This window comes from Sipha flava, unplaced genomic scaffold (assembly GCF_003268045.1).
Source record: "Sipha flava isolate LNK unplaced genomic scaffold, YSA_version1 324_pilon_pilon, whole genome shotgun sequence".
Lineage (NCBI taxonomy): Eukaryota > Metazoa > Arthropoda > Insecta > Hemiptera > Aphididae > Sipha > Sipha flava.
The window spans coordinates 978,156-993,464 of NW_020273009.1; the positions used below are offsets into that span (position 1 = coordinate 978,156).

At 27.6% G+C, this 15,309-nt stretch overlaps 3 protein-coding genes across 3 annotated transcripts; 1 reads left to right on the forward strand and 2 right to left on the reverse strand.

Annotated features, from left to right (window-relative positions):
* Positions 1–960: 960 nt before the first annotated feature.
* On the reverse strand, positions 961–4,619 carry LOC112686768 (TBC domain-containing protein kinase-like protein). Its single transcript, XM_025559186.1, has 2 exons — positions 4,350–4,619; positions 961–3,470 (listed from the first exon to the last, which is right to left on the reverse strand). The coding sequence occupies exon 2, from the start codon at positions 3,450–3,452 to the stop codon at positions 993–995; it is 2,460 nt and encodes an 819-aa protein (XP_025414971.1). The 5' UTR covers positions 3,453–3,470; positions 4,350–4,619; the 3' UTR covers positions 961–992.
* A 154-nt stretch (positions 4,620–4,773) lies between these two features.
* On the forward strand, positions 4,774–7,188 carry LOC112686769 (methyl-CpG-binding domain protein 2). Its single transcript, XM_025559187.1, has 4 exons — positions 4,774–5,041; positions 6,533–6,677; positions 6,742–6,981; positions 7,045–7,188. The coding sequence occupies exons 1-4, from the start codon at positions 4,917–4,919 to the stop codon at positions 7,138–7,140; spliced, it is 606 nt and encodes a 201-aa protein (XP_025414972.1). The 5' UTR covers positions 4,774–4,916; the 3' UTR covers positions 7,141–7,188.
* Positions 7,189–9,327: 2,139 nt separating this feature from the next.
* LOC112686764 (zinc finger MYM-type protein 6-like) lies at positions 9,328–14,269 on the reverse strand. The gene is made up of 8 exons (XM_025559182.1): positions 14,198–14,269; positions 11,981–12,089; positions 11,180–11,464; positions 10,922–11,104; positions 10,421–10,855; positions 10,042–10,251; positions 9,648–9,851; positions 9,328–9,578 (listed from the first exon to the last, which is right to left on the reverse strand). Exons 1-8 carry the CDS (start codon positions 14,267–14,269, stop codon positions 9,328–9,330), a joined length of 1,749 nt encoding a protein of 582 aa, XP_025414967.1.
* Between the last annotated feature and the right edge of the window lie 1,040 nt (positions 14,270–15,309).

The following is a 15,309-nucleotide window of genomic DNA, read 5'->3' on the forward strand; positions in this document are numbered from 1 at the left end:
GATGGTTATTTATTACTATGATAATATTGAATATTTTGGTGAAGGAGGCAAGGTTCACAGAATAGTCAAGTGCCTACTCTGACTACACCGTGTACACACTTATGTATATTAATATAGGGTATCTCTATTATTAAAAATTATGATATTATTTAAGAGACAATAATAAATCAAAACATAAATTAAATAATTCTAATCATTAGAATAGAATCTATATATATACACACAGTTTTTATTCACCAAGCTTCTGAGTTTTACATACAGTTCGACAGTTAGAAATTTAAAAATCTGTTTTATATTTATAAATTACACTATACATCTAGATGATAAATATATTAATAATTGCAACACAAAATGTTGCCTTTTAAACAAAAAAAAAAAGAAATTTTGGTAATGACTAAAATGGAAAATTGAGTACTATTTATATAATTAATATCCACACCAATTTTAGACTGAAACATGGATAAAAAATAGTAGTTTATTTTATTCAAAATAGACTAAGAATGAAAAATGTAAATGCCTTAAACAAATATCACTTGTTAATAGTTTCAAACTATAAACAATGGTAGGTAAATTAAATTAAAATGATTAATTACTTTAAAAATAAAATTGAGCAATTTTGACATTTTCTTTAGAATTATAATAAAAAGTAAAGTTACCTGAAAATGGTTAGGATTCCTGATTTTGTTAACAAATTCTTTCATAATACCTACATTGTTTAATAAGGTTATAGTTTATAGACAATTTTTTTTCTTTTAACTACCTATCAGATTTTCTAAATAAAATCTACATAAAATCATAAACATTCCTTTGTTGCCCAAAATGTATTATTAACCACATAAAAATATATATTTTAATATCATTATATTTTAAAATATCATAATTAATAATAATCAATATACATTATGATAAATGATAAAATATGAATATTTTATATGTAATTTATAACAATAATTGGATTAATCTATAAATACAGATAAAATTCTTATATAATATTAATACATTATTGCAGGTACCAAGATATTAAAATTTTCTAATGCTTCAATACCTCCATGCAAGCTGCATACTTTAGGGTATTCTTTTTTCACTAAAAATCTACAAAATGATCTTACTTTATTTAATTCAAATACATTATCCACTACGATTAATATACTGCCTCTATTGTTTACCAATGCACTTAATTCCGGACAAGGTGCTAAATCAAAATTTTCATCTACTAAATCTTCCTCTCTAACATGAATATTCAAACTACCTGGTATACTCTTTTCTATATAAAATTCTTGAGGTCTGGTATCTAAAACTAAAAATTTAAGGCTGGAACTTTTTAATTCTACTAAATCGTAAATGCTTATTCTAGGACTAAATTCATTTTGCAAAACCTCATACATTAAACATGGATCATACTCTCGTGTTTCAGTTCTTAATTCATATTTCCTAAAGGTAATAGATCTGGGTGTAGCATCATTAAACTTAGATGACTCTAAAACACACTTCTCAATATCCACTTCTGGCAGATCAGAAAATAATAATATGCACTCGTTAAATCCAGAATTTAATAAGGTACTACGTAATTGGGTAAGGATTGATAACCCAACAAATAATGGATATGAGGAATCACCTAATAATAGCTTGTCCCAAAGATGAAAAATTTTATGCAAAGGAAAAACATGAGAAAACATTGTTAAAAACCAAGGTATGGCAAATAAATCTGGTATAAAACCTTTTTCATCTAAGTGGTTTGCTAGTTGTGGATCATGAAATGCAATTAAATGAGATAACTTTATTAAATATTCTCGAATCACAGCAGCATTGTCTTTTAAAAATACATCATTCAAATATTTCTTCACAAATGCTGTAAGACAAGCATAAGATACATGTTCTTTGCAGAAGTTTAAATAAACAAAGGGAGCACACAATGAATCCAGGCCTTGCCAATAAACATATTTAGGATGACTAACAAGCCATGCTTTCAAGACTCTTTTTAATTTTTTATGAGCTACTGATGATGATAACAAATCATTGTATTGATGGCATCTTGGTATATCAACTTCAATTTGTCTATCAGTCACACCAGCTGTTTCTTTGTCTATGGACATATAGATACTTTCAGTATCACCGCAAACATTTAATAAACATGCCCAAACCTCTCCCCTGAAAAATGGAGGAATATCTTTCTTTGCTTCGATAAGTAATTTGTCCAATTTAAAAGGAAAAGCAGCTAATAAGCGGTCAAACAAAATAATTCGTCGAAATTGATATTCTGTATCTTTTTCACGAATAACCAATGGTAACTTCTCAGTAGTATCATTTTGTTTATTAACTTGATCAATTAAAGGATCATAATCTGTTATTTTGAGATGTTGAAGACGATTAACCAATAGGTCTAAGGGTAGTTCAACTATCTGTAAATCTAATAGTGAACTTTGATTTCGTGTATTACCATATAATGTTCCTTCAAGAATGATTAGTCGAGGTAAAAGTAAGATAGGGGATTCGTTCCTTAATAAGCCTTTCTTTTTTAAAGCCCATTCAACATCTCCACCAGCTAGCTTCCATAAATAATAGACTTGATCCAGTTTCATTTGTCGTAATGGATGTTTACATGAATAACATTTATTCATTAATATTTTTGAGTACTCATAGGCAGAAAATATTTTATGATGAAATAGTTCTTTTGGACACAATCTTTTCTTAACATCCATACAGATGCATTTACCAAGGAAGTCTTTTAATTCATCAGGCAAAGATTGATACATTGTTAAGCGGCCCATTTCACGAGCTAATCTCATCACAACATCTGTACAATGTGTTAATGATAATATTTTCCGTATAATTTGACTAAGTTTAAGTGTTGGCCAAAGTTGTGCTCCAAGTAATAATTCTAAAACAATTATACCTAAAGACCAAGAATCTGTTTTAGGACCTGATTTGTATGAATCTCTATCAAGAACTAATACTTCAGGTGCAGTGTATTTAAGTTTACCAATGGGAAAAGTAATATTTTTACCGCTATTTGTCATATAGTAAAGACCATAGTTAAATAATTTAACATTATCTTCATCATCAAATAGTATATACTGTGGAGTTAAAAACCGATGCACAACACCATTGCTGTTTAAATAAGTTAAAGCATCTAAAACTCTATGGGTCCAACTCAGTACTTTTTCCAATGGCAATAATAATAAATAATTATTTGTTTCAGTCCATAGAGATCGTTTGAAATACTGAGAGACCAAAATTATACGACCATGCTGTTTTCGAATAAAATCTAAATGCAAGACTAAATTTGGATGATTTAAAGTCCTTAGTTTTTGAGCACGTCCTAATATTGTAATAGAATTAGGAGTTAACGGTAGACCATTAGCACCACAAGATTCAGAGGTATGTTGAGCAGCAAATAAAGTTTGTACACCAAACAATGGAGGAACAGGAGCATCGACACAGTTGCAAGTCATGATAAGTTTTTGATAGATCTAAAATTAATTTTAAAAACAAAGTAGTAAGTATTATTACACACAAATTAAACAAAATTCTTTAAATAACTTCAATTAAAAAAAATATAAGTATTATTTTAATTAATATATAATATTGGACTACAATAACTTAAATCTGAAAAGAAAGTGATAATATAAGTTGATGAAAAATCAAAAAAGCAAGACCAAGACCAATCAAATTTCAATGACTATTCATTTTTGATTTTTCAATAAAAAAATTATTTTCTATAAAAATATATGTTAAATAAAAATAAATAAATTTTTAAAAAAAACCTTTAAAAAAAAAAAAAAATTATACTATAATAATTTCTACAACAGTATAAAATACAGAAAATATCAAAGGTTACATACTAGAGTTATTTTTATAGAAAAATATAGGCTAGTAAACAAATTAAACAATAAAAGGTAAATTACATACTTAAGATTTTAAAGGCTTAAAAATAAAATAATACATAGCATAATTTTTCAAATGCAAAATTGTTTATTAAGTAATTAACAATTAACTATTACAATCTGATTGCATTGATGTGCAAACATAATAGTATTTATTAATTTGAAAGACTTGAAAATTGAATTAAAATAAAAGTTAGAATAGATCAATATAAACCTGTTGATTTTTAAATGAGTAAATTTATACATTTGTGAGGTGTTCATTAAAAATTATACATGTATCATATTATAGTAGATATATGCTTTTCATTTAAATTAGATGATCTGCTCTAAATATGAAGTGTTAATCTGCTGCTGCTTATTAATCAATTCAAACTTTTATAAAACATCCACTCAAATCAAAATTTTCTCAAACTCTCAAACAAAATTAACTGTAAATTAATGTTACATATCAACCATCATACTTACATAAACATGTAGCAAGGGATATTTTTAAAGCCACATAACAATAAGCATTTTATGAAAATGTCAATATGAAACTTTTAAAATGTATACATCGAATTAATAATTGATAACATGTCTTTCTATTCGTAATTTATCAACTAGACAATATTAAAATTTTTATGAGCATTTACTATCTTTGAATGATATCAATTTATATTGAAAACAAACCCATAATTTGATTACGCTCGATATCATATTCATAACCATGGTCTTAGAAGATATCATTTACGTAGCCGTGTACGTAACCATATTAATAACCTATATTTTCAGTTATAAGGTTAAGGTATGGTTCTTACCACGAATATAGATCTATATCCGTGGTTCTTACGCCAGTCAGAAACTGTTTACCGAGCTTATCAGTACAAACAAAATAATAATATTGTATTCAAAACTTCCAAAGTTATGAAGTGTAATAAATCTTATTAGCTTTTATTTCAAATATTCTGTAACTTGGTTCAATCAATTGTATGATTCTTTGCCGACGTCGTATTGCTATTAATACTTAATACCGTAATCAAACCATTATTCATAATGCCCCGGTTGAAGAAAAGATCATTGGAAACCAAAGCTAGAATATCTCGGATGAAACGAGCAGAAAAACGAAGAGAACAAATTTTGTATTTAAAAACGCAAGCTGAAGAAATGGAAATTTTATGGTATGATGTACTTTTTATTGATTACTAATTTCATTCATAACATTAGCAACCTAATATAAGAACAAGTTTGGTAACATCCCAATCACAACATTTATGTACAATGATTTATAAATTTTAAAGCATTTTGTTTACATTTTGTTTCATCCATAAATCACATTTTATGAAATAATAAAGTATGTTGGAAAATAACATTGTTATCCATTGTTGTATTTTAAATAAAAAATAATGTTACTAATTCTAATTTCAATTAGTCCTTTGAGACTGACCTAGGCAATAGTTTTTCATAAGAAAATTATAATAAAATAGTAATTTAAGTTTAAGTTTTAAATTCATTCAATTAAAATAATCATACATTTCTTATTAGATATTAAATGTACAATTTAATTTTAAGTGGAATTGGAAAGCATAACTTTTATATTACTTAGATTATTTGTTATAACTATTTACATGTATTAAATAATTATTAGACCAATCAATTGATAAGGTGCTACATTTTAATAATTAACACCAGCACTTATTTTGAATTTTTGTTTAAAAAATAAAGTTTATTTACCATCTATAATTACAATAATTGCATAATAAGTAAATTTATTGATTACATTATTTTTTTATATGTATCAATTGTATTACCATACAATTGATACATATAAGTGGGAAAATATATTTATTAATATAACTCAATATAACTATATTTTGAACTTAAATTGTTATTATATTTATTTTATAATCTTTTATTACATTATTTTTATTATAGTTGTGTCATAACATTAATTAACACCAGTTATAAACGTTGAGCATGTGTAATATCCGTTTCATTAAATTTAATAAAACTATGTGTAAATTATCCTGTGAATAAAATATAATAAATTGTAATATTTTTTTTTATTTAACTAAAATGATTTCTCATTAAATAGCAGTTGTTCTATTAACATTTATTTAGTTTAAATAAATTATGCATACATCCTAAATAATACTTCGTTCAAGTTTATAGGTTTAATCTTAATTCAAATTTAGTTTAAGACTTGAACACTGCTCCATAAATATCACCGTCTATATTCTTGTCTATAAGGATAGGTATTTTTTCTAAAAACAAAAACAAATATTTTGGTGTTATTGATTTAAATTAATTTTATCTGATGTTTAAATATATATTAAATAATAAATTTAAATATAAAATATATTAAATTGTATTTATTAAATAACTTATTAAATCAAAAGTAGGAATATAAATACCTCAATGAATTTTAATCATTTTTTTTTGTTTTTCAAACTTTTTGTGTTTTTAGCTACTTTTTTTACTAATTAGATGATTGAACTTTGATATGATTTTTCAATGAATTTCAATATGATTTAAATTATTAATTTTTTCTAATATAAGTTTATTAATTAATGCTTTAAAATTTTAACATGTCACTATTTATACATTTAAGAATACTATAACACAAATGTTACTTAGTTAAAATTAAATATATTATTGAATTTGATATCTAGCCGTGGCATAAGAAATGAAGGTGCTCTTGTACCACCTATTAGACAAACTGCATCAATATTTAAACAGCCAGTAACTGTTCATAAGAACCAAGAAGGTAAAGTTAAAACAGACTTCAAACACGGAAGACAAGAAAAACCAAGACAAGTAAATCATTGTAATATTACCTATTTAGTCAAAATTAATTTATATAATTATTTATTTATTTTAGGTGTTCTGGGAAAAAAGACTTGAAGGTATTAGAGCATCAGAAAAAGATGGTTATGAATTAGGTACTAGATGGACTGGTCTTCTGCGACCAGCTGGACCTCATGTTCGTGATGAAACTTTATTACAAAGTGTTGCTACTGCTTTACATGTTTGTGCTATGCCAGTGACTGGACAACCTCCAATGCGATCTCATTATGATAAAGAAATTGTATATCGGATTCCAGACCAACCACTTGTACAGGTATCTCAAGAATATTAATTTGTTAAATTGTTTGTACATAAAATCATTATTAATTCTTTATAGGAGGTGAATGTAACTGTAGAAGATATCAAAAGCCAAGAAGAACGTGTTATATTAGCCAGAAAACGACTTCAAGAAATAATGGGAAAAATCAAATAATATTTTTGTATATAATAAACCTTATAATTAGTATATTTTCTCACTTTATTTTATCTTGTATGAATTCATTAATACCATTAATGATATGCAAAAATATATATTCATCTATTATTTTATCTTGGTATTGTTATAATTTTTTAACTTAAAATTATAATTACTTATAATAGTATATATATATATATATATAAGTATAAAGTATAAGTATAAAATACTTTACAGTTTTCTCAACTACCACCTAACTTAATCACCATTTTTATTTTATATTATTCTGCATAATTTTTTTTCTTTATTATACGTTACGAATAGTGTTTCTAGTTATAAATTTAAATATATTTGTGATTTCAATTCTTAAGTGAGCTCACAAACTGAAAAAGTGGTAATTTTTATGCTGTAGACTTTTAATTTTTTTTATTATTTCACTTTACCAAGTTACCAATCTTATTTAATGTCTTATAACAGGCTATCATGGCATCAAACAATAGTCAAAATATCAAAGTATCAAAATAAATATTTTATAAATACAAAATTACTTTGATTCAGAAAAGTCTAGTTTTAATAAGTAATTTCTAAGTTATTAGAACTGTCTTATGTTTCTTGTTATAAATATTCTTAAGTGCTTTTAAATCTTATTCCATGAAATATTTGTAGTATCTTTCAATTCTTAGGCTCATTTCATGTGAGCCATTTTGTGTATCACCCCTAAAATGATACAGTAGCACCAGAGTTTGAATTGAAAATGCCCATAATGTTAATATGAATGATCAATATTATGTTTGTCTCGTTTTGAACATCTTATTTCTTTTGCATTTCTTTTACTTAATTGAATCCAACTTTTTACATATTGGTCTGGTTTAAACAATTGAACAGATAGTATAACACAACTAATAAATATTTATCTTATGGTGCTATGTTCAGAAGTTAGAGTATTAATCCTAGTTTGATGAATTATTGTATTGGTAAATTCGTATGGTTAATATTTTCATGAAAACCAATAGTGTATGACCCGCTTAAAGGTGTTTTCTATGAGCGCTGCCAACGCGGTGTGATTTGAATTTTGGCCTCGCAATCTAATATTGATTTCTATGTACGTATCAGGAGACGCATGGCTAACACTACATGACTAGAATTAGACATGTATACAAAGTTGTATCAAGACCTTTGTTTAGAACCAGGGGCATGCTCACGGGGGGGGGGATGAGGGTGTCATATCCCCCCCATGAACTTTTTTTTATGCATTTTCTTATATAAGAACATTTTGTGTATATGACAATAAACAAAACAAGATACAGTTTATCCCCCCCATTAGAAAACGCTGAGCACGCCCCTGTTTAGAACGGTTGTACTTGTATAATCATATAAGTGTGTTTTTATATATATTACCATGTCCAAAACAAAAAAATTAGGTAATATTAAAACTATCTCTTTTACAAAAAGTAGAAGAACAATATTTTAAAGAACTATCTTAAAATACGTTCTGTCAAATAATAAAAATGAAGTGCCTCAAGTGTGGTAGCTCTTAGAAAATTGCGGTATTTCTAGAAATGTTCCTCGGAGTATATAAATTATATTATGTTACCTGGTTAACTGTATCGCCCTGATAAAGAACATTACAATGTATTTATTTCCAAAACAACCACATAATCATATGCGCTAAAAGAATAAAAATTATTACCACCGTGTGAAAACCATGTTATTAGCGTGGCGCCAATATACATTTCTGTGGCAACACACAAAGTGACTCGTGTGAAATGGTCTTTAGGACTATGATCAGGACCAATCCCCCCCCCCCCCATTTGTTGGTTGGAATAACATGAATTTAATATTACACTATTAAAAGTTACAACTAAATTTTTTGTTACTTTACTACATCACTGTATTAAAGTAGTAATATTATATTTTTTTACCATACCACTTTTATACTATATTATATTAGATTATTTTATAATAATTCTTAATGCAATAATTATAAATGTATAGCTGTACAAGGTACCTTGACAAATTCACTTATATTATTCTGGTTGTGCTGGTGAAAAAAAAAGTAACTAACTCTTTAAACATGTATACATTTATCAATAAATACCACTAGGCATGTATAATATTTTTAAACTTTTAATGAATAATATAAATAAACAAGTATGTAATATAATATTTATATTTATTTTGTATTTATAAGATAAATATAATACATTATAAGATTAATAGTGTCTTGAGTAGTTTATTTTGAGATGCAAATTTGTCAATAATTCTTTTATTTTCAAGTTGGTTTATTATATCTTTTTCTGTGCATATAATCATAAGTTGTTCCATGTGTGAAGATGATAGTGTACTACGCAACCTGTTTTTGATGTATTTGAGCTTAGAAAATGATCGTTCGCAAGAAACTTGTGATACAGACAAAGTTAGTATATACTTATAAGCCAAGAATAATGAAGGATAGGCTGAACAATATAAAGAATATCTCAACAAAATAATATAACAGCAATGAATACAATTTGAGCACTTGTTACAGGCATTTTCACTAATTAGATATTCTTTTTCGTCTAAATTATAGTCATCTAAATCTTCATCCTCGTTTACATAACTAAAACTTATATTTTGTTTTAAAGAGTCAAATTTGTGTATAAAGTCAAGAAATTCCTCTTTTAGTGAAGCTTGAGTTATATTTGGATTTATAAAATTCAATTTTTCACTAATTTTTTTCATTGCATTTTCTGGAAGTCCACATTTTTTATATCTTCAAGGTTTTTTGGATCTAAACAAGAAATATCTGCACAAATTTCTCGAGATAAACTTCCATACCTTACTTTTATTTTATTGATAATTGTGTCCATGATAATTTGAAATGTGCCTATTCTATATTCATCAATTTGGGAACTCGACGTCTTTTATTTGGAAATTCACTTTCAATAACAATATCAATTTCATCAAGTTCATCATTCATATGTTCTATAAATATATTGGTTTTTTCATGAATTTCAGAAAATTCTACTTGCTGTAATTGAACTTCAGATTTTTTAATCATATTGCATGCTTGTAATATGTCACAATTATTACTCTGAAGATATTTAGATAAAGGTCTTGTAATACTAAATATTTTAAGGAACACTATTGCTGTTAAAATTATATATATATATATATATATTATAATATATAATATATATTATTATATATTTTATGAAGTTTTCTATGAATCCTGACGCTTTAGTTCTAGATTCCGAGTCATTTTGTACCGAATCTTTAATTGTTTTCATTACTTGGATTAAGTTTTTAAATAGTATACCATTAAAATTTTTAGTGTCGAATAGTCCAAAAATTTGTTTGAGTGCTACTTCCTTCGCCCACCATTTCGTTTCTCCAATTAAATTGAGTTTCATTTTAGTAACTATATCATTCCAACGATCCATACGTACATATGATCGTCGAATGAAACTAGCTGTGCTATTGAGTAGTTCAAATAAGTTTGCAACATGAATTTCGCTACTAGTGACATCTTGCAATACTAAATTTAGAATATGTCCCACACACCATACGTGCACTTGATTAGGAGCTAAATCTTCCATCTTTTTAGCGAATCCTGAGTATTGTCCCTGCATATTACTGGCCCCATCGGTTGAATTCCCAATACAATTATTTAGTGAAATACCTTTTGATTGCAATGTTTGAACTACTAAATCTGCAAATGCTTGACCAGTTGTTGTTGTACATTTTTTAAATCCTATAATACGTTCATAAATTTTATCATTTACGTATCTTATGATTATAGAACACTGGTCTGACACACTGACATCCTGCGTCGTGTCTATTTGTATAGAATACATTCTTGATTTTTTTATTTCTGACACAATTGTTTCAGTTATAAGATCGGAACATACTTCTAAGATGTTGTTAAAAGTATTTTTGGATAAAAATGTTATTAATCCACCACCTTGTTTACTGTCTTTGTCTTTGATCTTTTCACTCTTAACTATTATTTCATGAAGATATGATTTTAAAAGGGAGTCATATTTACTTAAAAACAAAATTATCTCTAAAAAGTTACCATGATCGATGTTTGGATTATTTAATGTGTATGCAGCCTCGTTTCTTTTTCCTCTATATGCCAAACCACATTTTCCAATGAGTTTTACAACATCAATAATTCTTTCAACAATATTTCTACGTCTTTCAATTTGTTGCCCTCTGACATCTGTGCAACCGTAAATAATCATTTTCTTAATATCTTTATCTTCTTTTGTCATAAAATGACTATTGACACAATCTCTATGGTGAGCGGAGTTTTCGTGCTCTCCGATTCTCAAATAAATATGTTGCCAATCAGAAGAACCTTCAACAAAAGTATTTTACTCTCCTTTTTTCCCATAAACAATGCAAATCGTGCAAAATATTTTTTTTAATTCTGTAGAATAAGATAACCATATACGTTTATTATTTGCTGAAAAATAAGCTTTTTGGGGATTGAAGGGAATATTGTATTTTGGTTGACAAGGATGAAATTCGAAGAAGTCCTCAATATTTTGATACTTTGGCTTTTTAAAATAATCAAAGGCGTCAGGTTTATTTATAGTATGTTTAAAATCAATGTCAAAATTATCTTTTCTTATTTCGTCTTCATCTAAAATATTATCTTGTTTCTTATTTTCTTTAGCCAAATAATTTTCTTCATAGTTAATTATGAAGTTATTGGGGATATTGTTAATTAGTAATTCAGGTTGAGATTTATAATTTTTAATTTCAATAACCGAAGAATGAATTGTTAAAATTGCACTATCCTTTTTTTCAGTATCCGAATACTGATTTACTAAAACTACATTATCCTTTTTTTCGACATTCTTAAACATACTATCCAATCTTAAACATGCTTTGCTCTCTTCTAATAACTCTTTTCGTTTTTTATTTCTGTTCTTTTCTGCTCCTCCTTTTCTTTTTAATTTGTTTTGAAGCATAGTTATCTAGAATATATTATCATATATAGCGTTTAATGTTTGAAATATTTCACAAAAACATAGAACTCTGACCTATATATTGGCCTTAGCTATACTTTTATTCTATGTTTGGTAGGAAACAGATTTTGGACATATTGAATAATGTATGTAATACGGTTCCCCATCACTTTACTTAATTTCTCAAAATTCACATGCACTTTAAAGTGCCAACAAGACAAACAATGAAAAAGTTTCCTACAAAACATAGAAAATAAGCTGACGAGTGAAAACTATTTTTCAAAATTAAAATTGGACTAATAGAAGTAAGTTTATTTTTCGCCAGCTTATTAGTCTAAAATCTAAATGTATGAAAAATCTAATCGCTTTAGAACCTCTTAAAAAATAAACCAAATTTTATTAAAATTCTAAAATATTTCATACAATTTTCAAACACTTATCATATATTATTATATACGCGGCAGCCGTGTTAATATGCGTAACATGGCGTTGGTCAATAAACGCGTTGCGTCTTGCGTATAGTCAAAATATCACATCATTTACATAAATAATTATGATTTTGATGTGTATCAGTTTATAGTGTAAATTATAATACGAAAATGTGCCTACTTGTCTAAACTCCAGAATCCAAATAGATTGGTACGTTATTGTTATATATTTTTACTAGTGTACAATTTACTAGTGACAACAGAAAGCCAAAAACTGAATGACGTATAGAAACTAGTGTCGAGTAGTCTATTGCCTAGTTGAAAATATCTTACTGTAACCGTTACAGTGTAACGTCCTTTGTTCAATAATAATAATTATTATTTATATTAGTTGATGACAGCTGCAGCAGCGGGTCAATACGCACAACAATAATACTCGAAACCCGAATTCCAAGATAAACACCATTTGGCGGTGGTTAGCGCGATGATGTGAGAATAAAGTGGACTTCCCCACTGTTCAGTCATACAATAATAATTATACTTATGCTAGATTTAAATAAAAATATCAGTATTATAGTATTTATATACTTTTATTTGTATGTATGTATAATGTACATGTTTAATAGCGTTAATAGTAATATTTTTCATCGGCCCATTTTCGACAGTATAACCCAGTTTTTTCTTTATACGTTTTATCTAATACATAAACATAATATATGCTTAATTTATTATAATTAAAACATAATTTTTAAACATTTAAAATTGATAAACATAATAGGTTAAATGTGCAAAATAGAACATTCATAACGGGTCATGTTTTAAAATACACATATTTGGAAGAAAATGAGGTTAGTTCTTACAGTACTAACACGAGTTAAAATATTAATAGTCAGATTACAAAATGAATCAATTATGAAATGGCGTTCAAATAACCTACAGTTTTAAACGTGATCAGCTTATAATTTTTTTAGTCGTTTTCAGTGGACAAAGTTTGCATACCTCTAACATTTTAGTGTTCCGTGCCTTCGTGCGGGCTGTATTAATAATTATTTCCAAGAGTCATAATTTCCTTTATTATTTCTTAATTAACAAAACAAAGTCAACGTTTTTGTATTTTAAATTACCTTCGCCTGCTCTCGCACAAAACATTCCCCGTCCCCTCCCTCGAAATAAATATTTAATATGAGTGTAAATTGTTTCCAATATGCGTTTTATATAAAAACTAATCAAACAATTTAACGATTTCACTCCTACACCTAACTTAATCTTACCCCATTATCCCCACTAAACACCAAAATTTAATTTTTTATCCAATGTATAACTCCTCCCCTTCTTCCCTCGAAAATAAATCCTGGTTGCATCACTGATTTTGAACAAGTCGTATCTTGATCAAGAGCGATAAAAATATCTGGATATGATATTTTATGTTGAAAAACATTCAACGGTGTATAAAGTGGCGGTATGTACTGCGAGCAATGAATTCATTTTTTTTCTATATGGAAAATCATATACGTCTAGTTAAATTATTTTTCGTTGTATTTTATTAACTGTGGTGTATGTTTTTTATTTTTGTAAAATGTTCAGTTATTACGTAATTTTAATTGAAAATTGTCCCATTACCAGGAAAAACACGGTCGACGGTTTCCATTGCACGTTGTTTAGTAACAACCTCGCAGCGCGTACACGTACCTCCCACGTCTGTTTTCTAGCGCTCGGCATTACGGCCAAATACAAATCAGCATTATTGTTTATGAATGTCATACTGAGAATTTATATACCTAGTAGTAGCTGCATGTTACTACTAGACCAAGATTGGAATTCATTCAATAGATAATAAAGGACCAAGGATGTGACTCATATGTGAAAATGAAAAGGAAGGCGGATAAGACAGAAGACTGGAAGATGGCTGCAAACCAATCTACGGATTGAAACAATAGAGAGAGAGCTGCATGCGACTACGTCCGCATTGGATCATGCAGTGGCGCACGCAGGGGTGTAAGAGGTTATAACCGCTCCCCGAAATTTTCTCCGATATCTAGGTTAAAATTTACAAATTTTACAAGTTTGAAATATGAAGAGCTAGTATTGAATACCTAGTATCATTGATTATAGAATAGTCTATTCTATAATCAATGCTTTTATTTAAGTCAAATTATATTAAGGATTTGCATAATTTTGTTAATTATAAAATGTTTTATATTTTTACCTTGACTCCCCCCCCCCGAAAAAAAATCCTGTGTGCGCCATTGGGATCCCGTGCCTAAAAATCGGCATCCGAATCGGTTTCCGATCGAAAACTTGTTTCGATACAATCTAAACAATATTTATCACTTTATAAATTAATTTCCTTCTGAAATTGGACGAACATTACAAATGCGTAACTAATATTTGTTGTAAATGTTAATTTTGACAAAATAAGATACCAATAACAATGTTTGATAAACTAATAAAATATAAATTTACATTATGGCTTATTTTGAAAACACAATAATACCCGCACGATAAATTATACATAACGATAACATTATGTAGACGGTTATTTGAAATATTCTGTAAACCAATTCGAATGTACCCTTTTAACGATTCGGACGTTTTTGAACCGATTCGGATACCTACACGGGTGTACATTATATACACCTCCCACTTATCTGTATATCTCGTATGGTTTTGTTTTGACCGCATTCTTACCCCATCCGGTCCCGCAGCACAATATAATTCTATCCCGAACGAATCTGTCTGAAATAATAAATCTTAACTACTCCCGTGATAATGCGTTTCGACTCTCGAGCGTTCACTAAGAT

Excerpts from the sequence above, each read along its gene's own strand:
- LOC112686768 (XM_025559186.1), bottom strand. The coding sequence starts at position 3,452 with ATGACTTGCAACTGTGTCGATGCTCCTGTTCCTCCATTGTTTGGTGTA.
- LOC112686769 (XM_025559187.1), top strand. The coding sequence starts at position 4,917 with ATGCCCCGGTTGAAGAAAAGATCATTGGAAACCAAAGCTAGAATATCT. Across the intron at positions 5,042-6,532 it reads GAAGAAATGGAAATTTTATG|CCGTGGCATAAGAAATGAAG; the intron begins GTATGATGTACT and ends TTTGATATCTAG. Across the intron at positions 6,678-6,741 it reads GACAAGAAAAACCAAGACAA|GTGTTCTGGGAAAAAAGACT; the intron begins GTAAATCATTGT and ends TATTTATTTTAG.
- LOC112686764 (XM_025559182.1), bottom strand. The coding sequence starts at position 14,269 with ATGACATTCATAAACAATAATGCTGATTTGTATTTGGCCGTAATGCCG. Across the intron at positions 9,852-10,041 it reads AATTGATATTGTTATTGAAA|AAAATGCAATGAAAAAAATT; the intron begins GTGAATTTCCAA and ends GTGGACTTCCAG. Across the intron at positions 9,579-9,647 it reads TCTAATTAGTGAAAATGCCT|CCTATCCTTCATTATTCTTG; the intron begins GTAACAAGTGCT and ends TATATTGTTCAG.